The sequence below is a fragment of the Glandiceps talaboti genome, chromosome 8 (assembly GCF_964340395.1).
Source record: "Glandiceps talaboti chromosome 8, keGlaTala1.1, whole genome shotgun sequence".
In the NCBI taxonomy this organism is placed as follows: domain Eukaryota; kingdom Metazoa; phylum Hemichordata; class Enteropneusta; family Spengelidae; genus Glandiceps; species Glandiceps talaboti.
This window is the reverse complement of record NC_135556.1, coordinates 20,562,002-20,588,641: the sequence shown is the minus strand read 5'-3', so window position 1 is coordinate 20,588,641 and position 26,640 is coordinate 20,562,002. Positions and strand designations below refer to the sequence as shown.

Here is a 26,640-nt window from a genome sequence, read left to right as displayed (position 1 = left end):
TCTGTTCAAAGCATTCTTTATAAATACCCTCATACTGAGAGAAAGATCTATCATGCAAAAGCATGTACTCGATGGCAGCATTCAGCGCAAGGGGTAGACCTTCAAGACCTTCAGGTCCGGCAAGCCACTGAAGGGCATGATAGTTTTCGGCATCACTTGTTTCCAATTCTCGCACCTTTTGTTTGGCATTTTCAATGTTTATATGACTGCCCTCATCCCTATAAAGTCCTCTTACCAGCAACAGTGCAGCATTGTCCGGTGAAAAGGGCTTCACATAAAACGGAGGTAGAGTTGAGCCGAGGGTATTAAATTCCTTGTCACGGGAAGTGATGATGATGTGTCCTCCAGCTGGCAAGCTTCGTAGAATGTAATCATCAATAACATCAACACTGTCCGCGTTATTGAATACCAACAACCAATTACCATTACCTTTCAACCACTCAATCGCGGCAAAATGAATGGATTCTGCACGTAAAGGACTGTCCATTGGTAAATTCAATTTTTCACACTGGAAAACAAGAGAGCACGAGATGTTAAGTCATAGAACTGTCTAAGACTATGTCATTATATCATGTATAAGCGAAACATGGAATATATACCCTGGTCGTTGTATATCACGACAATGCGTGTCTATGTCACGAGAAATATGAGTCAAAATTTTCAATACTTTCCCCGATTTTTCTGTGATATTACTTGCATTGGTATATTTATGTTATTCTCCAATACTTTTCTTCATCAACCAGAAAATATCTATCGTCTCTTAGTGGCAAAAGTCCGTTAGGTCACCGTATTTTCCTTGATGAAGGAAGAAAGATAGTAATTTGGGGAATAACATGTAATTATTACCTTGCATTATTTCTGTTTGCCAGCGGGAAGAATTGAAAGTTCAAAAAGATTGCAAATTTTATGGACACTCTTCAAATCACTCTGCGCCTTCTGCCCTATATTATGTATATTTTGTATATTTGCCGTCGTTTACAGTTCGTAGTGTCAAGGCTGAGATGTTACACCAGGAGTTTCTTCACCTGGGTTTCCAGAATTTGCTACTGGTCTCACTAGCAAGCAATCCATCCATCGTTTTGATGCTACATTGCTACGCATTATAGATACACTGCATGTTTACTGATACATGCAACATTCGGCTGTTGACACATTTATTTAATCTTAGTTGCTTATGCAGTTTATGTGCACATATGCGCAATCTTTGTACTTTGCTTGAAATACACTGGCCATGTCTGAATGTGACACAGCGTCTATTAAATACGAGAAATGGAGTGTCATAATTATGACTTATGATAAATGTCACGATTAATGCCAATAAGAATATCCCAAGCATGGTAAATATCAGTACGCTACTCTTACTTACGAAGTGTTTGAATCCATAGTCGATGGTACTAGTAGACTCAGATGGTATCCATATTACAACACGATATATATCCTTATACCTCTCAACGTACTGGATGGCCATTTCGGTTTTACCACATCCTGGTAGTCCATTTATAACCTTTAAAAACGAATAAACAAACAAACAACAGTAGAACTATATATATTGTTTTTTGTTATCTGATGAAATAAATTTCAATTCAATTCAATTCAATTCAATTCAATTCAATATATATATATATATATATATATATATATATATATATATATATATATATATATATATATATATATATATATATATATATATATATATATATATAACTCGGTGAGTATCAATCTGCTAAGACAGTGCTCTATACCGCAGTGGCAGAGCGTAATAGTTTTGGTAGTACTGGAACTCTTTCTTGGTTGTAACTCGGAGTTTCACGCATGGCGCGATCATCAGATGATTTGTATTCATACATACTTCAATCATACTGTGAAATACTAATATTTCACTTGGACTTTTTCACCTTAGTGTGGTTTTCCACTACTCGGTGAGTATCAATCTGCTAAGACAGTGCTCTATACCGCAGTGGCAGAGCGCAATAGTTATTCTGCTGCTGCTGCTGCTGTTGTTGTTGTTGTTGTTGTTGTTGTTGTTGTTGTTGTTGTTGTTGTATGTTGTGCATGGCACACTGACTTGAAATTCAAGTTGATGAAATTGTGATTTCTCTTTTTGTGTGAATTATTATTCGGCCTTTTTCCAATCACAATAAATAACAATCACACCAGTTACTACATTTTCGGATACCTAACCGTGTCACATTTGTTCAATAAGCGAGTGTTTGATCATTTCCACAAGTACAGCAGCGCAGTTGGTATACACCAGTCTACTGCTGGAACAACTGGAGTCCGACTATAAGTCACATATATACAGCCTAATTTCCGAACTATCATGTTCTCACAAAAGCACTGCTGCACTCAATGTTTTTTTGGGGGGAATGGCTAGCCACAAGATACATTTTTGCATGTTCTCTGAATACTCACGTGAACCACGTTCTTCTTGCCCCCAGGTGTGCAATTCTTATGTTTCTGGTAACTGTCGTACAATTTATCCAATTTCTCTTCGTGACCAAGGCACAATGGGTTTGGTTCCCGCATATTTTCTAGCAAAGCTTTGGGATAAACAAATGTTATGACTATAATTTGTCTCAATTCAACGTTCCATACCTTTTACATTTTGAGCTTATTTTGGACAGTACGTGATTGGAGGACTGTTCGTCTTTAAACAAAGAGTCATTTTTTGCTGTATTCCATAAAATTGTCAAATATGATATTTTCAAGCGATTTAATTGTCACTGAAGAGAGAATTAAACTTTTATCTTCAACTCATTGCCATTGATTTAGGACGGTATACGTAGTATGTATGAATACAAAGTACTTTCAATGGACTTTAGGTTAGTGGAAAACCACACTAAGGTGAAAAAAGTCCAAGTGAAATATTAGTGTTTCACAGTATGATTGACTTGCATGACCGTATCCATTCATCCACAAATAACATAAGCACCATACCATTCTTTATCTCTGACCCAATTGGTGTTACTTGACCTGCAGATTCTTGGCAATACGTAGCATGGGACAAGGAGGATGGTGATGGGTCACCAGTTTCCTGTGTTGGTTTTGCCAAATCATCAGTGTCACCTAAAAATAAGCATACCATTCATCCCCATATTAATATTTTGATTTCAACCACTTTAAACGTGATCTTAAAGAAAAATACAGAGTGTTAAATAAATAAATGCTAAATAACAAGTCAAGGATTAAATTTAAAAAATTCATACATAACTAGCTCGGTCTGTACAACCTGGGTTTTCTCCCAAGGAACGCCCTTTCCATACATTTCGATGTGTTTTCACAATATTATCTTCTTGGTCTTACAGAGTACTAAATCCGTTCTCGGTTAAAAACGTTAAATACAAAATTCTAAAATGGCCATAGGAATAATGTTGCAGTAGGAAGTAAAGCGTCTTCTACGGATCCACTTTGGCAGAATTCGCACAATCTACCTTCAAGGCCTCAACGGTCTCATACCGAAATCTACCTGTTTCAAACCTTAATAGGCAAAACTATAACGAAGTTATCCACGTTCAGGGCCAGTTACCAAAATCAAGCTATTTTATGCACCTTGCAGAAATCGTGGTATTTAAGTGTGACCATTTTCACTTTCTCAAAGAACTAGAAACTTTAAGGTACACAAAAAGTCATGCATTTATTTCATGATTTGTCACGCAGACTTGTGTCTCCTACGTATACGAACAACTGTTTCTGTACTTGCGAACTGAACACAAACGTGATAATAACTCCGGTTGTGTGCTGTAATAGCTCTTTGAAGACAATGTCTCTGAAATGGCACATTCTATCACAGCTGTGATTCCATGCTATTACAGTCAGACCCTACTTTCCTGCGCCCCCAGCCCTGTTTGTGTTTCGAGGTCCCTAATATTTGTCTTGTACATTATCAGACGAGTTAAAACTTTGCCTCCAATGTCGACGAGGGACCGTTTAATGAGTTGATACGTCACATTTTGTTGGGGAGATTGTGTTATAATAGCTTTATGTGTGGGGTGGGGCAGGTGTGTGTGTGTGTGTGTGTGTGGCTGTATATTTGTGTGTAGTTGTCTGTCAGTGAACACGATAACTATGACGCTACTGTATTGATTCTGGTGAAACAAAGCGTAATATGCCTTATAAACGTTCAATGTTATATTGTAGGGTTTAAAAAAAACAAAAACAAACATATTTGCTTGTGAATGATTGCTATGTTTAATTGTTTTAGTAATTAGGCAATATCTTGCGATTGCTAGTTTCAATGGCAAATAATATATAGCAAGTGCGTAGGCCCTATGTGGCTATATCATGTATCTTTTTATCATTTGCATTATTAATGAAACTTGCTTATCAAGTGATATACCATGTATGGTAGCTGAATATTTTATTCTGATAATGTATGTAGAAACAACAACCGAAACTGTGAATACTTGTTTTTTGCATTGTGCTGTATGGTGTTGTATGTCAAAAGTAAGAATATTGTCACTTACTAGTACTGGGTCACTGAAGTCAACGAACTCACCAAGATGACTTTTATAACTGGCTTAATAATTTACAGTAGTCCTGTTTAAGCGATATTTTACTCAATTCATTAATTGTACTTTTTTTTTTAAAGTGAACATGGTGTGATTTATTCTACGATGTGTGTTTCGGCTTCATCAGAAATGCAAATCTACTAATACATGTGATAAATATTGTGTTCATTTTATATTAATGGTTATTTCGTAAATACCTGTCCAAGCGTCATATCTTCTGTTTGTAAATAAGGGCCATGCATAATAATTATTGCATTGTTATCCAACAAGCACACCCTCTCACCCCGAATAAGATATAGCGTCATCAATCGACTTAATTGCGACCATCAAGTACTTTCCTTTGGCACCCCCTTATTGTAACAGCTGAACGCACCCTTAACTTCTTCTGGGAAATGACTATAAATTATAAATTCTTTACAATGAGTATCGCTCACTGTGATCATCGTTTTGGTGACAGATTTTTAACATGGTTCACATAATTAGGTTGCATAGTTCAATTGACGACGAGAGACAACGTACCATATTGTATCTATTTCGACAATAAGAGGACAGTTTGAAATTATTTAAGGACAGATCCAGATTGGTTATAGGCAAATATTTTTTTTTCAGTCAACGTGTTGTAGACATTTGGAACAGTTTATCAGAAAGGGTTATTGCTACTTCATCAGTTAATCATTTTAAAGCTTGTATTGGTAACCACCTCAGAACAGTAAGGGATCTTTAAAAGCCAATGGCTTCCTATCCCACGTAAATTCACGGTGAAAATAGTTCAAAATGCCGTTGTTTTAAGTGTTGAATGATTTTTATGTTGCGTTCGTCTGGCTGGTCAAACTTCCATGGCGTCGGTGCGTTGCCTTGCCATTTATAACTTATTCGTAAAATTCTGACAATTATGTAAAGTTTAAGGAAAAATATAGTGAAATATCAATCATGGATTTAGTGACTATATAAAATAATGTCTAAAGAACGCGGTAATAGAAACATTGGATTCCTCTGTTTTCCAAGCAGTTGTGCGTTTAACTCTGAGGTCATAGAGATCTTGTTTGTTCAGTGAAATGGTGCCAAACGCACCGTGTAAAACAGAATAAAAATAAAAACAATTACGAAGATTCTGAATGTCATATATATTTTACGAGACTGTGTTCAATCATAGACAGTACACGAAATTTATTAATCCAGTGAAGGATGAAACCGTTCAGAAAAATTTAACATAAGCAAATGTATACATTACCTCCGCGTAAGTCGGCCATCTTAGGTCAGAGAACATAGAACAACAACAACAAGAAAGATTTGAAGAGAAACGCCGTCACGTTTTAATTAACGCTGTGTACACCAAAAAGATCCTACTATTTGAAGGTAAAGAACCATTTTCAGTAACTATTAACTGTATTTCAATGTAAACGTCTCGGCAAGATTAAGGCTAGACCTTCATTGGATGCAATAAAAGGATCGCAATGCGGAACGGACTGGGTTACCAGAGTGTCAAATGAATGTAGGATAATGCCTACTGAAGTCTGGGGGGGGGGGGGTGACTGCAAGGAATATTGAGAAAAACGACCTTGTTAGTAGTTTCAAACAGAAGAAAATATCATTTGACTAATGTCTAGTGGTGGTGGTGGTGGTGGTGGTGGTGGTGGTGGTGTTGGTGTGTGTGTATGTGTGTCGGGGTGGGATGGGGGCATGGTAACCTAGGACGAGGGAAATCATTGTATGTAAATGACAATGATGCGTGTTTAATATTTCAATTACACCGTTTTACAGTTGTCATTTAATTGCACACCACTTGCTTGTCATCTTAAATGTAAATGCGTATTTTGTCAATGAAAATTTGGTTTCATTAGATGACACATTTCTTTTAGTTTTTGTTTTCGTTTTGTATTTGCTTTGTAAAGTAACCGTTATCTGAAAGTAGAACTTATGGATATTCGGTACTGGTACATGCATGCATATCATATGGGTGTGATCTCGGCATGCAGAAAACACTGAGAGCATCGAACTCTTTACGGTAAAAATCAAAACTTTCTTACTTGCTAAGAAATTTGTTTGCAGCCATGCTCACTACATCGCCAGGGAATTACATGGCACGTCCCTGCAATGCGATCGAATTACCAGCAACTTATAGTCAGCAAATCATATATGGGGCTGTCATGGGTAATTACACACACCATGCTCTTTCACCAAACTGGAGCGAAAGCATGGAAAGTTTGAATAATCGAGGAGTAGATGGGGCCTTTCCCTTGACATAATCGTCAATGTACAGGCATAGTCGTCTCGGGCTTAATTGCCTCAAAACGAAGAAACAACCAACCAACCAACAAACAAACAAACAAACAAACAAATAATTGAATAAACAGGCACACACACACACACACACACAAACAAACAACCACTGTCATCCATTAAACATAACATATATGAACGATAATGTGATGGGATATCAATAACATCACGTGACCTTTTCACTATTTTATAATTAGTCATACTGGAAAGTCCCTTAGAGGATTTGAAAGCAAAACAACTGCAATAATGTATAATGGTGACAGCATGTCAATTTCATGGCTGTGATTAATAAAAGTGCCAGTCTAACTTAAATATTTGTCGGCGATTTCTATGTCGTACTTTTTCGCATTGAATTAACACTCAGTTATTTCATAATCAATCATCTATGTCTAAAAATAAACCAGCCTCCACAAATCGTTCTTCTATGATTGAATAACATCATTGTAGCATGGATGCTCTGACGATTTCTGAACGGTTTACTTGATAGGTCCATTGGACAATTTTGATAGCATTACAATCAATCAATAAGGCTGCGGTTAGATTTTACAGGGGAGGGGGAATGGGGAGGGGAGGGGAGGGGAGGAGTTACCCGGATTTGAAACTAATTGTTTCCCAACTCTTCTTTTCCATCCGATTATCAAACAATTCAGAGGCCATACATTTGTCCACACCCAATGCAACCACATTAGATGTTCAACTATGGTTGTGAAATAATTAAGACGGGATAGTCCCACTCTACAAGTGTCCTATTGAATTCCATCATTAGGTTTCACGCTGTTCATCACAGGTATCAGCATAATCAAACTCAAAACCAAATGAATATATACCAGTATACAATTTAAGATGAAGACATAAATAAAACTCGGATCAAAATCCGTAAATGAAACGTGTCTTTATTCAAAGAGTCTACCACTAAGATACAGGTCAATGTACTTTTTCAAAAAGGTTAATGAGAACATGTCGATTAGTATAAAATATCTATATCAATCGTTATCTATTAGCCATATACGGCAACTATTTGGATATGATTTCATCCTCTCAATTATATCACTTTCTCAGCCTAGTAAAATCATTAGAGCGTTCCATGTTTCTCCATGTCTCATACTAACTTCTGAAATTTCGAAATTTGGTAATCTGCCAGTGAACGATATATCTTTTCCTAGGAAACCCTTTTTCGTTCTGTACTACCGTGGCTTGTCCTCTATTAGGAAGATTGGCTATGTGCCTCCATTTCGATACTTGAAATACTCAAATGTGTTTATTTCATGCCCGATCGTTTTTTTACCCTGATAAGTACATATAAGTGCATCATCAGTTCAACATAGGAATGCTTTGGAATGTTGTACTGAATTGCAATATATATATATATATATATATATATATATATATATATATATATATATATATATATATATATATATATATATATGTGTGTGTGTGTGTGTGTGTGTTTGTTTTTAATGAGTTAATGCGTGTGTGGTTTTGTGTGTCTGTGTGTGTCTGTGTGTGTGTGTGATATAAGCATGGATATAAGCATCCCTTTTAATTATAATCTAGTTAACGTACATTGCGAATGAGTTTGACGTAAGTTAGTCCAACAATATTTGTGATAACGTTTTTTTTTTACCACAAGTTAGTATTTTTCAATCTCCCATTGAAGTCCCCACATTTACGTTGCCTGGCTTAGCTGGGTATGGATTTGTTTCTCCAGTCTTGAATCCAGTATTGATGTAACCTGTCATGGAAGGTCCTTGGTAGGCCCCAGCTAAGTACTTCGCTTCTTGCCCTGGCCCAGTATTCACACTATTCAGTAAAGGATAGCCAGCTTCTAGTCGATGTTTGTCAAGTGCTGGGCCCCAGGTAGACGTTGGTTTGAATGCCTTGAAGAATCCCTGTGTCAAAAGACAAATATGACTTGTGTGAAATTAGAAGAGACTTGCCTGCCTCTCTCTCTCTCTCTCTCTCTCTCTCTCTCTCTCTCTCTCTCTCTCTCTCTCTCTCTCTCTCTCTCTCTCTCTCTCTCTCTCTCTCTCTCTCTCTCTCTCTCTCTCTCTCTCTCTCTCTCTCTCTCTCTCTCTCTCTCTCTGTCTCTCTCTCTCTCTCTCTCTCTCTCCCCCCCAAGGGTAATACCATAGCTTTAGCTACCATACCTCTGTTGAAAAAAGCTTTCACATTTCGAAATTCATGGTGAACCCGACGGTGACCTTGACTACCGTTACATTTAAAACGTCCAAAAATTTCAATTTCAAAATGAAAATATAAATAAAGCTCGTCAACATTAACTTCGACAGCTCTGTTATGCATTATATACATAAATTACAATTTTATAATACCTAAACTGCGGCAATAAATTAATAATCAAGGTGACACAAACAGGTACAAGTATGTACATACCGCCCTCCTCGACCAATCGCTTTCCTTGCTTATTTGCCTAAACAATCAACAGGTAGACATGCAAAGCGGAAAGCAATAAAGACAACATTTCAACTTTGGAATGCAACCTGTCGGGTAGTAATACTTTCAAGACAACTTCAACGTACCGTTTGACAAGGATACGCTGGTGAATTGAGTTGCCAGGACTAAAATGACTACCAACACTAAAGACAGGGTAAGAACACAACGTTTCCTAACCTTCAAGTTCAAGATAAAGTACTATTCTCTCCAATAAAGGATGGCAACATTTACATTGATCAACCGTGACACATTCTTTAACACACTGTACAAATGTATGCTTCACTTTGTTCTACACTGTTAACGACTTGTTCATGTAACTTGTTAAGGGCTTTAATATGCCGGATAAGGACCATGGTAGTCGATGACTTTCACTTGAAATTCAGAAAACTTGCACACCCCTCTTTTAAATTTACACAGTAACGTTTGATTGTTGACTTTTTTACACAGAGAAAGCGAAATGCAAACATGTATGCATTAGAGTTAATCCAGGTGGCACATTGGAAAATAAAGGCGCCTTTCTTCGGTAATTTTGAGACCAAAGGTCACATCTAACGTGTTGGCCGAAAGTGGTGTTACATGTATATGTAGTATACGTAGTCATGATAAAAATCTACATGACTTCTTTTTAACCTCTGTGTGGGCGTAACGTTAGCTTTGTACTGGTACACCGTGTACGGGGATGATCTCATTGTGAAAGTTGTTTATCGTGCAGTTGTTGGTTATCTATATATTCATGGCACATACTTTCAGATCTTGAAAAGTCATTTAGTGTGACCTTCGCCACACGCGTGCATGTACATTATAGTAGGCAGACGTAATTGTACGACCTTACTTTGGGTCAATCTTGATATCCGCGGATATTGTAAATTATTGATGCTATAGCCAGGTTACGGTTTATCACGTTGTAATAAAGCTCGGGTCATGGACCTACTACTACGGCAACACCTTTGGTACAATGACATTAAATGTTATCCCTTTTTCTCAAAGTCAGAACATCCTTCCCTGTTCAAGTTGACAGACTGGAAACTAACCAAATCGTCAATAAAACTATACTTGGGGTGTCACATAATTTCAGGCGAACTTTTTTCTTACTTTTTTTTTACTACCGTTGGCCTTCTTTGATGTAGATCAGACCATGAACCTTGCTCTATCATAACACCGCGTGTATGAGTCACTTTTTCAAATAAAATTATATTGTAATGTATTGCTTTATGCCACTAATGCATGAATTATAATAAACGTGTACTTTAATACAGAAACTAAAGGTGCAATAGTGAAGGACGTGCATGACAAATAGCTCTAACAGAGCCCCCGGCATTCTTATAGAAAGTTGTACGGGTATGTGCAACCCCAAATGCGTTACCTTTTCACGAAAAAAATCCATAAACATGCAGAGGTCGACTTTTCATCTGAAAATTCCTGAATCGTGGCAGAGGTCGATAACACAGGAAAAGTCTCCATGCTTTAGATATAGTTAAAATGATGTAGGCTTGTGTTTCACTAATGCAACTGTCACATACATTCCAACCGTAGAAATGAACTTGAGATATTTTGTACCTAGAAAAGCACCAATTGCACCAAATCTCTCTCTCTCTCTCTCTCTCTCTCTCTCTCTCTCTCTCTCTCTCTCTCTCTCTCTCTCTCTCTCTCTCTCTCTCTCTCTCTCTCTCTCTCTCTCTCTCTCTCTCTCTCTCCGTCCAAATGTAATTCATTCTGTCTGTCTGTCTGTCTGTCTGTCTGTCTGTCTGTCTGTCTGTCTGTCTGTATGTATGTATGTATGTATGTATGGATGTATGTCTGCATGTCTGTATGTATGTGTGTCAGATCTCTATCTATCTATCTGTCTGTCTGTCTGTCTGTCTGTCAGAGACAATGTATTTCCTCTCACGGACGACTTTATTATGTAGATCGAATGAAATACTTTTATTATGAATAAAAAACTATGTTGAAGCTTAAATCATTATAGATGTGTCCACTCAAAAATGCCCTAGCCGAAGTGAATGACACTGTAAAAGAAATTTACCTCCTTCAAACTGATCCTTATAGCGTAGATTGGTAAAGGTGCGAGAGCTATCAGTACCATCAGCCATCCTAAAAGATCGGCCCAAATCGGGAATGCTTCTCCGGCATAATTTACTGGCGCATACTCATAAAAGCTGAAGATCAAGACACACTATCATAAAAAGAAAAAGATATACCGTTTATTATGTAAGCTCAACTAACTCATAAAACAAGTAAACGGAATTGTCTTGAGAATGGTGTAAAAATATGTATGTATGTATGTATGTATGTATGTATGTATGTATGTATGTATGTAATCTATGTACAATATATGTATGTATGTATGTATGTATGTATGTATGTATGTAATACATGTATGTATATATGTACATGTCTGTCTGTCTGTACATGACACACGTATATATCACGCATGACTGTCTGTCTGTGCATGCATGTACTGTACATCAATTCTTATATTCTATGGGCAACTTGATACTTTTGAATTCAAGAGATCACAAATAACTGTATCCCAAAGAGAATGGGGCATAGAATCATTCCAGCTGAACATTACATGTTAGATGGGAAGTTAAACGTGTTGGAAACATTGTATAAACGAGTGTGAATGCCTAAATACCACAAATGGGCATCATGTGTAAATATTCAATTTTTATTTTCCTTTTAAATGAATTTCAAGGATTAAATGTTTCGGTTGTAGCACTTGAAGTACAGTCCGTTTCAATTTACCGTTCACCGGCTCTGCCTACCACGAACAAACCAATTGAATACTACATATGCTGCACTTTAAGATAGCAAGATTGAATGCATACAATTTCTAGCTACATTTATATACATGAAATGAACTAATGCTTCACCATGCAGATGCAAACATCAAAACACTGGCGTCCGTGAGTCTGCGTCTTGTTGCAGTAAGCTTAAATGGTTCATTTCTTGATAAGATAAAATGTGCCAAGAAATTGCATTATTGCTATTTTGGTATAGAAGACGTAGTTTCAGTGAACGGTAACTTGAAACGGGTTGTATAAAGTTACTTTATAAAATGCTTTCTTACCAGAAGAATAAAAGGACTGATGAAGACCCAACATGCTTTCCAGAATATGTTTGGTTCATATCCCAACATGGTTTTGATGTCACGAGAGAATTGATTTATTCCTGAAAGGCATCATTACAAAGTGTTTCGTTATGTTTTACATCTGATAAAAAACAAATTTTAAATCTACAAAGACATGTGAAGAAATATCGTTTGGCAAAGTATTCTCAACAAGGTATATTTACAAAATATTATCAAAATATTATCATAAAATACGACATAAATATAGTTAAGTCTGTTTAGATATTTTACAGGTGCTTTTTGCAGTAATCAAAGTGAAACCTGAAATATTGACGTTTGTTGATCGAGGAGAGTTCTAATATGACCATTCCTATCACATTTATGCATTTAACGCTGAATTGTTTGTTATTATAGAAAACAACCTAAACAAGGGAAAAAGATATTTACCATAAAATATTGAGACGACGACACACTCCAAAATAGCGATGATAATCAAAGCGAAGCTTGCTGAGTACCAATAAAAACAAAGTCAACCAATACACACCGGACTGAATTTTAGGAGTTGAAGGGAAAAATAAAAGTATAAATGGCTTTTAAATGGTCGTTAAAACATTTCATCATATAAGCCAAGTGAAATACAAATGTTTACACATGAAAGCTTGCTGTATTGGGGGGGGGGGGTGCAGCACACTTACGTCGAGGAAAGATAATTTACATTTGTTAAAATAAGACAAGGGATGTATATACGGAATTATGATATACATGTGTAGGTGCTATGTACAAAGAATATTACAAGTCAACATAATTTGTTCTTTCAATACATGTACTTCAATTCTAATGATGAAGTTTTTTAAATTAAATTTATTTGAAAGATCTCATCATGGGACAAGACAGTTGCATGGTTTTAAACTTTCGAAGACATGCTATATGAAAATGTAAGAATTCACGAAAATGGTTATCAAGGTTTGCTTCACATTTTATATACTTACATTTAGAACACATGGTAAACCGAAACAACACCATATAGCACAGAATATGCATGTGATTAGAGTCTTTCTCTTCCTAAAAGTTTCCGATAATTCGTCCATGGCAGCAGTGACAACAGTTTCCATCATAACAAACTGTTGGGAAAATCATATAGACAAACTAAGTCATCTTTCGAAGCCCCTATTGAAGTTTACTGAATTACTACGGTGATGTTTGTTCTATCACAATATCAATGCTATTACAGCAGACATATACTTGTAGAACTAGGGGTGGTGGTCTTATAATTAATGCCACGGTCGTGTATACTCCAGTAATCTTATCGTTAAAAACAACACGTCTTGTTGGAAGTTCATTTTGAGCGATTTAATGACTACACCATTTGAAAGCGCAAGCTTTCAGTCTCGTTTCTAAGAGTCTTACTGATTGTTATAATGGATTTTGCCATATAGCTGTGTATCATTCAAGTTTGTTTCGACCTCATCCTCACACTTTTTAATACACTGATGACCAAATGTTTTTGAAGGATGAAGTTGCCACGAAAGCTTTAAGAGCAGCGGTTTAAAGGGTGGTGAATCTTCATAAGGCGAAAATCTGATAAAGTGTAGAACCTTAAGTCAGTTCCACCTACACAAAACTCTTTGACAACTCATAAACTTGAATTGTTAAACCGATCTATATATATATATATAATAGTTTAGTTGCATTGTTACATCGTTTTAAAAGCCATGTCAAACCTTTTCTGTGGAACAAATTTAACTTAATCTAACGTGCATTGCATTTTTGTAACACCTTAGTCCTTCCTCTTTTGATAATTGTCACCGTGGGTCTAGTCTCTGTAAATTTCATCACTCTTATGTGTTTTCTGTCATGTCTTTCAAAATACATTTTTCTTTACCATGGTTGCCACAGTCTCTTGAATTTCCCTATGAATACCGTACCGAGTCATTGGAGGTTTTTAAAAAAAAATACATTTATGTGTCACCCTCAGTGAATTTTATACATTGTATTTGAATATGTGCTTGAATAAAATTGTACCTAATACATTCACATAAAATTAAATCATTGTGATAAACTGGATACATACCTGACTATCCAAGCCAAGTGTAAACAACATGAGGAAGAAAAGAATAGCCCATAATGGAGATATTGGGAGACGAGAAATGGCTTCAGGATATGCAACAAATGCAAGACCTTGACCTGGAGAGAGCATATAGGAAAATTATATAATTATAATATTTTTCTTTCTTTCTTTCTTTCTTTCTTTCTTTCTTTCTTTCTTTCTTTCTTTCTTTCTTTCTCTTTCTTTCTTTCTTTCATTCTTTCTTTCTTTCTTTCTTTCGGTCTATCTCTCGCTCTCTCTCTCTCCCTCCCCCCCCCCCCTCTCTCTCTCTTCTCTCTCTCTCTCTCTCTCTCTCTCTCTCTCTCTCTCTCTCTCTCTCTCTCTCTCTCTCTCTCTCTCTCTCTCTCTCTCTCTCTCATCATACAATTTGATTACCATATACCTAAGATTATTTACTTCATAATTCAACTCGAACATAGGCCTAGGGTTATTGTGTTACCCCCTATATATTGTAACATAATGAATGTATACATATCTACCATACCAGATTGAACCACATCAGCGACCGCTTCTCCCGAATCGTAGGCCATGAATCCAATCACAGAAAAAATGACGAAACCGGCAAAGACACTGGTACCGCAGTTACACAGGGCAACAATTAGGGCATCCCTGTATTGATAAAATATATTGAAGTTAAAAAAGTGCATTTAATTTACACAGACACAGGCACATACACACATACACATACACATACAGACACAGACACAGACAACACACACATATATATATTATATATATATATATATATATATATATATATATATATATATATATATATATATATAATATATATATATATATATATATATAACTAAACATGATATTTTCCAGACACACAGAGACACAGGCAGAGGCACATACTCATACACAGACATCCCAGGCACACACAGACACACCCATATATATATATATATAACTAAACATGACATTTTCCCTCATGTCGTATAGTCTAATACTTTAAGGTACCTCATATAAAGTCTGTTCAACCAGTGGTAAATTCTATATACATGATGATGAAGCTGTCATGGCTTAAAGGAAAGAATTTTATATGGGCGCTTGATAATGCTAGAAAAGTTTATATGTTTCAACAACATTTTGCAAGCTGTTTAATGTATTCTGTTTTCATTTAATTGATATGTAATTCAATTGGCCTGTGACCTAACCACGACAATCAACATCTTCTATGGTAATGATCGCTGACACCCGGGCTTTGGCGACGTTTTAGCTCTTCAAAATTCCAAGTGCATCAGTTTGGGTAGAGGGCGCAACTGCTGAGTGAACATTAGTGAAATAACTTGAATGCAATGTACTTACGCGTAGCAGTTGTTATGGAAACGATTATAACTTCCAAGTGTATGTAGACCACCGAACGCGACTCCCAACGAATAAAATATTTGAGTTGCTGCATCCTTCCAGACCTGTGGGAATGATGGTAAGGTATCAAGTGTGATACTATTGTCATGAAATCAACTCACCACCATGACAACTATTCTGTAACTGTGACGTTTATAGCCGCCATTGTCATAAAAACAAATGGGAAAACCATCAATGCATGTAGATAATAAATTTGTGTTATTTATGTCTACTTATGTGTAGCTTTATACCAAAGACACCGTGGATAGTAAAGATATTTTGCCTGACAATTCTAATGTGAAGACACCCATTTATACAAGTTACACATACCTCGATAGGTATTCCAGAATCATCGTCATGTACTCGAATGCTACGACAATCGCGCGCGTGTGTGTATATGTGTGTGTGTGTGTGTGTGTGTGTGTGTGTGTGTGTGTGGGTGCGCGCGCTTTCAAATATTTAATCATACATGTATATGTTGATATTGTCGCGACTAGTGCAACAAAATACATAGTGTCGCTGCCAGACTCGTGACTATCGTCCCTAATCTGTTTATGTATGCTGAGCGGCGCAGCCGCGAGAAGAGAGGGACCAGTCCATCTCTTCTGGCGGCTGCGCCGCTCGGTATACATAAACAGATTAGGGACGATAGTCACGAGTCTGGCAGCGAGACTACAAAATACACTGCTTTAGACGGAACATTTAACTACATATCTTTGCATTTAGCAGCAAATTCCATCTAGGTTTTATGTAAAAAAGGATGCCATCCAAGGAGCCAGGAAGGGTCACTCCTCTGATCAGTAGTATCACCAGTATAACATAAGGAAAGGTAGCTGTAACGTACACCACCTTAAAATGAAAATTGAGAAACAAATAAATCTATGCTGTGTGGAATTCACATAAACACAAGGGCGTGAATACAGTTAGAGTTATTTTCCTTTCGAGAGTGTTCTTACTAATTTCGACAGATTATTCAAATGTAGCGATTATAATGAAGTGTTTATTTGTTACAGTAGTAAAAAAATGGAATTCTAAGTTTTATTAATGTGTTGTACATTGACAAATGCAAAGTAAAATTGTCTACATTGTTTATAGTATAGTACAGTCGTATGAAGTTCAAGTCGACGTAAGCAAGTACGGCTCATTCTGGATTAAATTCAGGCCTTATACAGTTACGTACAATTAGATATTTTTCTTCGTCCAGCCGGTGAAAACGGTTTGATAGTCCTATGTTTCGAGTAGCACAGAACCTATGACGTAGACGTGCGTTGTCGTGACGTAGAACGACCAGGGTATTAAAATCCCCTATTTTCTTCTTCAACTCGTGCATCTTGGCTTGCACGTGGTGTAATATACAGTACCGTGTAGTACTCAGTGCAACGTGGACAATACTAGTACGAACGTCCAATATTTGTTAGCCAAACTTGATTTTGAACTAAAAACCACTAAAGAACACCGGGCTTATATATGTTATTGAACAAATGAAGAACAATTGCATATCTAAATTACATATATTACCAAGGCATCGAGAACGTTTGAGGTTATAACTGCATCGGATTAACTATGCAGAGAAACTTGAAAATATTACAGCTCTCCACAACAGAATATCTTAGTACAAACCTACCCCCTATATAAAAATGTACAGACGGTAGCTTTCTGTAAATTGACCCACCATCCACCCTCTACTCGTTCGGCTCTATGAACGTTTCGTAGCCCGGGCCTCCCGAGTATTCTCACAACTCGAAGTCACGAACTACACCACTGCCCTCTGTGTTGAATAGAGTAGAACGATCGCCTCCTTTGAAAGGGCACAAATTGGTTTCCAAACAAGTTTGACATACCTTTCCAGATGACTTGACTCCTTTGGCTATACAAAGAAAGACAACTACCCATGCGAGTAATAAACACAGTGCCAACTGCCAAACGATAGATCCAGATTCGTTGATATCTGCAGATCGTCTCAGCACCAACCAGCTGTTAACAGATTGAAGAAATTATTGATCGGTTGGGCACAGTGACTTGTACCAACCGCTGTCTTTAATCAAACACATGTATCACCATAACTCAAATATGAATATTGAATAATTATATATACATTTACATAAATTATTATTATGTTTTGAATGTTATCTTTAGGTAGTGTCCATTATGATGAGCAGATATTTTTTTCAAGTTTACCTTAACATTCAAAACATTTAAATAATAGTCTAACCATATCAATGACCATACAGTATTCAATAGTTTTAAATGCCACAATTGCATCCCCCATATTATGTGTTGACAAAAGAAGCTGCACCTAAGTTTCAAGAATAAAACAGACCTCTACTGATGACGGTCTGAATACATTTACGTACGTGAAGACACTTCTTTGTCATGTTACAATGAAAGAGCTTTTCAAAAGGATCGTCTGTATGCAGCTAGCTTGTTTGGCTCGAGAAGTGTTTGTGACCTCGACCAACCTTGCCAAACCGATTATCACTCTAACAATATACGTGCCTTGCCATGCGGGGACAACGTGTGCTCTCATGGTATGGTCTTTATAATGGTATTTTAGATACACAATTGAATGTCGAAAACACAAACCTAACTATATAGGTAGTCTACGTAGTTAGTATTGGTGCATTAATCTGTATTTTCAGGGGCCTTCACAGAATCGCCAAATAACACTACGTTTGTGTTTACAAATGTATCATGGATACCCAGAACCGTCTCCCTTCCTTCCTTTGTTTACACAAATTAGGAAACTGTATTTTAAACAAGTATATCGAGCATGCGACTCACTCCCAGTATTCTTGAGTAGCACGTATAGGTATGTGGGTAATATTGGTACCATTCTGCCTCATCATTAATGATGTTATGTTTGTGCCGTTCATGGTTATATCATCGGCGCAAAGATCTGTGTTCCACCAGTTGTCGCAACCCACCCATGGTAAACCTGGCAGGTTGGAGAATGACGCAAACAGGTAGAATATCGTCCATGCGATGATGACGTTGTAGTAGACACATACCAATGCTGTCACTATTAACATACCATAACCAAGTCCTGTCAGGAAGTTACAAAAAAAATTTGTGGTGATAAGGTCATGAAAGTTAAAAGACAAACGGTTGCAACTATTTTAAGATACATGTAAATCAAATGAAACATGGATAACATTATAACGGAATGAAATAAACTTCATCAGACGGGAAGGGAAACGAAGCATTTACATGTTGTAATGCATACACACACCTTTGTAAACAAGACACACATGTCTGCCTGTCTGTCCGTCTGTCTGTCTGTCTGTCTGTCTGTCTGTCTGTCTGTGTAGCGAACAAAGTACATAATAGACCAAAAAAAGTTGTTTGGTTCCGGTTACCCGACCCCACCTAGTTTTTCACGCTGATCCTAAACTTTTTTGGCGTATTCGAGAAAAATAATAATAAAATCGTGAAAATCGTGAAGTCTCGCAAGAAATAGTGAGTGCAGAAACTGACATCAACTTAAAAAGACAATATAAAACTATTCTTCCAATCTGTAATGGCTGTACATCTGATAGGAACTAATAAACAACGCGGAGACCATTTGGAAAATAATGGAACACCTGAACTAGACACCCACACATGAAAAAAAATAAAATAAAAAATCTACCTACCCCCCCCCCCCTATTTTAAATTTGAATATAATTGGAACCACACAATTGTTTACGGTATGATCTGCCTATTGCATAGTGTCAACCTTACCTTTGAATATAGGACAAAGCTTCCAGACAGAGATACATCCCAAACTAGCAAATTGTCCTAGGGCGAGTTCAAAGTAGAACATTGGTAGTCCGGCTAGGGCCAAACAGACGATGTATGGAATCAAAAAGGCACCTGTAATTTGCATGTTAAAAATATATGTGAATAATTTGATTTAGATGAAGTGGTGATGCTGACTATGCAAACAGAGAATGATTGACAGGGATACAGAAACAGAAGCAAAAGAGAGTGGAAACTTTAAGTTCAATTTTATTATTTCGAATATTGTTGGTCCATCGTCCGTCGTGAAGTAGAGAACAGAGCCCTGTTAACACCATTTTCTATAAATCACCTCTTCTCTTCCTGTAGTTTTGCTCAAATCTAAGATATTAACATGTGACTAATCATTGCCAGTGAAGATGCTAAACCCTTCATCCATGATGAATTCTCGCTGAGAATATATAAATGTAAAGAGAGACGCGATACATAAAGTAACTATATCTCACCGCCACCGTTGGCATAACACAGGTATGGGAACCTCCAGACGTTGCCAAGGCCTACAGCAAATCCTAAACAGGATAGGATGAAGTCGAGTTTACTACCCCAGTTCCCCCTCTTTGTGTTTTCATCACTTTCACTTTGTACACCATTCTTTGAGATATCTTCCAGTTCTATACCTCTGACAATAAGGTCACCATCCTGTTAAAATATGAGTGTGTGAAAAAAAGGTATAAGTTTACATTTAATCTCGGAAATATGATTCTTTGCGATCACCATAAATTTTAATGGGGTCCTTGACCTTGAACTAAAATAATATGAAGCGGGGCATTTCTAATGGAATAGACTGATGGCTGGTATTCTGAAGTTAAATACGTTTTTTCTTAAAATGGATGAAAATCTATTTTGAATACATGTATTTTAATTAATGGGCGAATTTAACAATAACAAGCTACAGAGAGTGACGAGAGAGAGGAGAGAGACAAGAGAGAGAGAATACAGACAGACAGACAGACAGACAGACACAGACAAACAAACAAACAGCTTCGTGTTATGTCACAACATAATTTTATATTGAAGCCATGTAGACTGACCGACCGACAGCATGGACAGACAGACAGACAGACAGACAGACAGACCGACAGTGAGTCTCAGACCGCGGCGAGGAGATAAAGTACTTTTAATAGTTAAAGGGTCACGTCAAGATTCCTTTGCTTTGATGAGTTTTGGTGATGAAAAGAGCGCAATGACAGTTCTTTTCAAATCTTGTTCCCTGTTGCCATAACAACACAATGACCTTGCCCGCAATTGCTTTCATACATTGTGTAAATCCAGGTCATGGAATCAGATCTAGAACGTTTGACATTTTTTTAGGTTAACACGGTTCAATAGTTAGGGTGCATGACTAACTTTGATGAAGGGTAAGGGTAGGGTTGTCACTCCAACCTGACTGTTTAAACTGATCCGCTGTTCAATTTGAAACCTTGAGTGAAATTACATGATTGATGATCAAGGTGTACCTAGCCTTTTTTCGTCACGGTTTCTGATCTGCCCACCAATATTAACAGGTGTCTTTGTTACTTAGCCTCTATTGAATGACATTTGGAAGTTTGGTAATTGTCCTCAGTAAAGATTAACCTTCTCAGTCTATACATACGCCCTTTCCTTTAGAAAGCTTTATTCTAGGTCACCGGAGCAATAATTATTCTACTTATGAACATTTCTCTCGGTGTATAGACGTACGGTTACAGCCGAGTACACACACTCTCTGAATAGCTATGGATTCAATGTTCTGGTTGCATTGCACCTCCAAATTGGACCCTGGTATCTGATACGACATACTATAACCTGGTGAAGTTTAATGACAAGCTCGAAGCACACCTCTCACATTAGTGTAATGATAATTAATGTAGCTGGTTTTTGAATAGCGCTTTCCCGTGTTGTGTTCAAAGCGCTTTACAAGTATTATAAATTGTGTGCTCTACTAGTAAAGTTATAGCAGAGTATTGCGTAACGCATTCTTTTTACCCCTACAAATACTTTCTTCTTCTTTTTTTTAAACGTGCATTTAAAACTGTATTTGCACAGTTATAACAGCGACAGTCTCGCGAATAATACAAGCACTTGTATGCATGCTCGATCGATATAAGCTTGTTTGCAAACGCAAAGTCAACGAAGAATGTTTCATGCATACATATTACACGTACAACGTCTTTTAACCGTGTATTTACATCCGTGTAACTAACACACTGATTTCAATGGGGTTAAACAGTTGTTGTCCACTTGTTTTCCTCACAAAAAAGCTTAAATCTCCTGATGGCCATAAGGTTAAAGGTCATATAGTATGAGTCACAATTGCTGTGATCAGTTCATTAACTTGTGTGTGAGTGTGTGTGCGTGTGTGTAGGGGGGTATGTCGCGGGCTGGGGGATGGATGCGGGTGCATCTACCGTATTAATTATTAAGTCAGATACAAACCGTTAAAGCAGATATTGGCAGTGTGAACAAATATATATTTGCCGACATGAATATCAGACTCGGGGGATTGATGGTTGAGCTAAATCTGGGCCCCTGGGACTAGGTCACAAAAGATGCCACAGAAAACAGGTTACCAGGTTTAGTTTCATAGCTACAGACCAGAGCGACTATAGAGTTTCAATTCGACACCACGGTGTTTTTACGTCTAGCACATTTTTGTTACAAATTACATAGAACAAATACAGACATCAATAAAATGACCACACGTTTTATCTCTCTAAACACAAATAAAAACCATTGTCGGATGAAAGAGGGAAAACTAACACAAAAGTGTTTATCATATTTGTGTTCATAAGTGAGATAAAATGTACCTTGCACTCCAAATATTTTCATACGGGGTTATGCGGCCCAAGTTGAAAACATCTACCCATATAGAATCCAAAAAATAGACATGCATTTAGTTATACCTGAATGTATTTTTTTTAAAGAATCTTTTGTAAGATACAATACTGATAATATCATACATCCTGAACTGTGTTGAAACATCTATGGGTGAATGTATTTTTTGTAACTGTATATATGGTAAATCAAATCAAATTGATTTTTGGTAAGCACCCAAAAATCAGCGCCCTCAACGGCGATTACGATACCAATGGATAAGGTCGACCACTGATTAACATGTATGATGTCTGGTATATATTTTAACACTTTTCAGTGAATAGACTGTGGTTGTCTGATCGAAAAACGGTGCTACAGTTACAAACCAGCTCGTGCTGCAGTTGTAACAGGCCTCGGGCGACAGATTCAATATTAAGTTTTCGGTCAAGATTTAACTTGTCACTACATCATGATCACCTATGGATAATAGTGACCACTACTTAACAGATGCAATGTCCTTTTATAAGCAACTGACCAATTTTTAGTGAATATAAATTGGTTACTTGGGGATGTGTTTTATGCCAGTTGCAGCTAGTGCAGCATGAAGGACTAGTACGTATATGCTGTCCCCCAGTTGCATGTCATCATGCATATCACGGATTGTTGTGAGAGAAAAATATTGGGGAAATCTTCCATCGATTTACCTTTATTCTATTTCAGTGAAGATTTACAGCTAAAATGGTGTAGGCTTTGTGTTTCATTCATGTAACATGATATTTATTACACACCCTCAGACAACTTCTAATGCAAAAGAAACAATTACATATGTGCCGTGCACAGTGGGGATGTAGAAGTAGTCAAGTTGAAATGTGGATTATCAGTTAGGAAATAAACAATTGCAGCCATTCAAATCATCAAGTCCACCTGTAATGTTTTCATTAGAAGCCTGTTTTTAATGCAATGTGAAAGAATAGCAATGCTTATCAGTGTTCAATGTGTTTGGCCGAGGATCCTGCTGTGTTTATTTGTGTCTCTGCTATTGTTAGTCTAGAGTTGAAATACTAGTTTATCTATATTTGTGTCAAAAACATAATGTCGTGTTAAAATCGATATAATTTATCTATTGACAATCTGTGAATCTCTTTTCGATATGCCAATAAGAACTATTATTATTAGGGAATTATACTTAGCAACACAACAGAATGTAACTTGAAGACGGTTTATTTCGTAGAGAGAGGTCCAGATACACTCAAAGTTACTATAGATATAGCCCAGAAAAGGGGCGTCTCTCGATATGCAAAGCATATTAAAATCACAACATAATTCTTATTCTAAATCTGCATCCGACGTCATGACACGTTTCAAACATCCGATTGGTTGGGAGTTCACTATATTGACATATGATCACATGATATTCAGGTTATATATTACTGCCACGCATCAATGTTCGTTGCTATGCTAACAAATACTTTGAATAATAATTTATTCTTATGACAGGTGATGCCGACTAGAAATGTATACAAATCATATTCCTTTGAAATTATAATAAGTTTGTTTGACATCTAGCCGACATTGACGTATCTTGACATCCCGTCTTTTTAAAGTTGAAAGCGTCTTCAATGGTTCCCTTTGTTTCAAGCCCAGCACTTTAACTTGAACGTGACACTATCACTAACAAAAGCTATACAAACATCACCGGAGATTAAGTTTTAGACGCTTATTGTTCTCGCTACTAATAGCTTTTTCCATTGTTTCGTTCCATTGTATTCTTTTGTTATTTACGTGTCTTTGTACAACACAGAAAACACAGTCACTATCTATACGTCATAACACCTGGAAATGGCGTCATTTTGTTGACCTTTGGCCTAATTATGATATTTTAATATCCAAAACTTTTGACAAAATATTTGTAATTGACTGATTATTCATAGTATACAGTGTGTAACATGTAAATATGACTTTTAAGTAACTTTGACATGGTTTTATAGGTAGTAAGTATTAGACCTACCAAAACATGTGTTTACCCATAGCAGTACATGGTATTTCGGTTTTCTCGCGATATAACAAAATGCCCAGGGGTGCGCGAGTGGCACCCGTCAGATATGCTAACAGGACACCTTTCTGAGGTGGAATCTACAAAAAAAATATCATATAACTCACATTGCAAGGTTAACCCCCCAAAACCACCTCTGGCAACTGGACTAGAATGTTCTCTTTTGTAGTTGGTTATGCTAAAGTGCCTGGCTAAAAGACAATAGGATACCATATGCATATTGGTTTTCTATCTGCAATTGGTGCTTTTCTAGGTACAAAATATCTCAAGTTCATTTCTACGGTTGGAATGTATGTGACAGTTGCATTAGTGAAACACAAGCCTACATCATTTTAACTATATCTAAAGCATGGAGACTTTTCCTGTGTTATCGACCTCTGATTCAGGAATTTTCAGATGAAAAGTCGACCTCTGCATGTTTATGGATTTTTTTCGTGAAAAGGTAACGCATTTGGGGTTGCACATACCCGTACAACTTTCTATAAGAATGCCGGAGGCTCTGTTAGAGCTATTTGTCATGCACGTCCTTCACTATTGCACCTTTAGTTTCTGTATTAAAGTACACGTTTATTATAATTCATGCATTAGTGGCATAAAGCAATACATTACAATATAATTTTATTTGAAAAAGTGACTCATACACGCGGTGTTATGATAGAGCAAGGTTCATGGTCTGATCTACATCAAAGAAGGCCAACGGTAGTAAAAAAAAGTAAGAAAAAAGTTCGCCTGAAATTATGTGACACCCCAAGTATAGTTTTATTGACGATTTGGTTAGTTTCCAGTCTGTCAACTTGAACAGGGAAGGATGTTCTGACTTTGAGAAAAAGGGATAAAATTTAATGTCATTGTACCAAAGGTGTTGCCGTAGTAGTAGGTCCATGACCCGAGCTTTATTACAACGTGATAAACCGTAACCTGGCTATAGCATCAATAATTTACAATATCCGCGGATATCAAGATTGACCCAAAGTAAGGTCGTACAATTACGTCTGCCTACTATAATGTACATGCACGCGTGTGGCGAAGGTCACACTAAATGACTTTTCAAGATCTGAAAGTATGTGCCATGAATATATAGATAACCAACAACTGCATGATAAACAACTTTCACAATGAGATCATCCCCGTACACGGTGTACCAGTACAAAGCTAACGTTACGCCCACACAGAGGTTAAAAAGAAGTCATGTAGATTTTTATCATGACTACTACATATACATGTAACACCACTTTCGGCCAACACGTTAGATGTGACCTTTGGTCTCAAAATTACCGAAGAAAGGCGCCTTTATTTTCCAATGTGCCACCTGGATTAACTCTAATGCATACATGTTTGCATTTCGCTTTCTCTGTGTAAAAAAGTCAACAATCAAACGTTACTGTGTAAATTTAAAAGAGGGGTGTGCAAGTTTTCTGAATTTCAAGTGAAAGTCATCGACTACCATGGTCCTTATCCGGCATATTAAAGCCCTTAACAAGTTACATGAACAAGTCGTTAACAGTGTAGAACAAAGTGAAGCATACATTTGTACAGTGTGTTAAAGAATGTCTCACGGTTGATCAATGTAAATGTTGCCATCCTTCATTGGAGAGAATAGTACTTTATCTTGAACTTGAAGGTTAGGAAACGTTGTGTTCTTACCCTGTCTTTAGTGTTGGTAGTCATTTTAGTCCTGGCAACTCAATTCACCAGCGTATCCTTGTCAAACGGTACGTTGAAGTTGTCTTGAAAGTATTACTACCCGACAGGTTGCATTCCAAAGTTGAAATGTTGTCTTTATTGCTTTCCGCTTTGCATGTCTACCTGTTGATTGTTTAGGCAAATAAGCAAGGAAAGCGATTGGTCGAGGAGGGCGGTATGTACATACTTGTACCTGTTTGTGTCACCTTGATTATTAATTTATTGCCGCAGTTTAGGTATTATAAAATTGTAATTTATGTATATAATGCATAACAGAGCTGTCGAAGTTAATGTTGACGAGCTTTATTTATATTTTCATTTGGAAATTGAAATTTTTGGACGTTTTAAATGTAACGGTAGTCAAGGTCACCGTCGGGTTCACCATGAATTTCGAAATGTGAAAGCTTTTTTCAACAGAGGTATGGTAGCTAAAGCTATGGTATTACCCTTGGAGAGAGAGAGAGAGAGAGAGAGAGAGAGAGAGAGAGAGAGAGAGAGAGAGAGAGAGAGAGAGAGAGAGAGAGAGAGAGAGAGAGAGAGAGAGAGAGAGAGAGAGAGA

At 37.0% G+C, this 26,640-nt stretch overlaps 1 protein-coding gene and 1 pseudogene across 2 annotated transcripts in view; both read right to left on the bottom strand.

Annotated features, from left to right (window-relative positions):
* The window catches only part of LOC144438868 (uncharacterized), a 12,673-nt gene extending 6,727 nt beyond the window's left edge, over positions 1–5,946 (bottom strand). Inside the window, exons 1-5 of the mRNA XM_078128075.1 lie at positions 5,743–5,946; positions 2,941–3,069; positions 2,416–2,543; positions 1,367–1,504; positions 1–508 (exon numbers count right to left, since the gene is read on the bottom strand). The exon at positions 1–508 is cut by the window's left edge and continues 939 nt beyond it. Coding sequence (XP_077984201.1) covers positions 1–508; positions 1,367–1,504; positions 2,416–2,543; positions 2,941–3,069; positions 5,743–5,761 — 922 coding nt within the window. The 5' untranslated portion in view covers positions 5,762–5,946. The remainder of the gene's footprint in view (positions 509–1,366; positions 1,505–2,415; positions 2,544–2,940; positions 3,070–5,742) is intronic.
* A 2,301-nt stretch (positions 5,947–8,247) lies between these two features.
* Positions 8,248–26,158, bottom strand: LOC144438898 (sodium- and chloride-dependent glycine transporter 1-like; annotated as a pseudogene). Its single transcript, XR_013481088.1, has 14 exons — positions 26,043–26,158; positions 19,999–20,191; positions 19,496–19,627; positions 18,557–18,818; positions 17,617–17,749; positions 16,492–16,624; positions 15,737–15,842; positions 14,907–15,031; positions 14,387–14,499; positions 13,305–13,436; positions 12,763–12,863; positions 12,316–12,416; positions 11,269–11,418; positions 8,248–8,683 (listed from the first exon to the last, which is right to left on the bottom strand). The product of XR_013481088.1 is annotated as a sodium- and chloride-dependent glycine transporter 1-like (transcript).
* Positions 26,159–26,640: the final 482 nt, after the last annotated feature.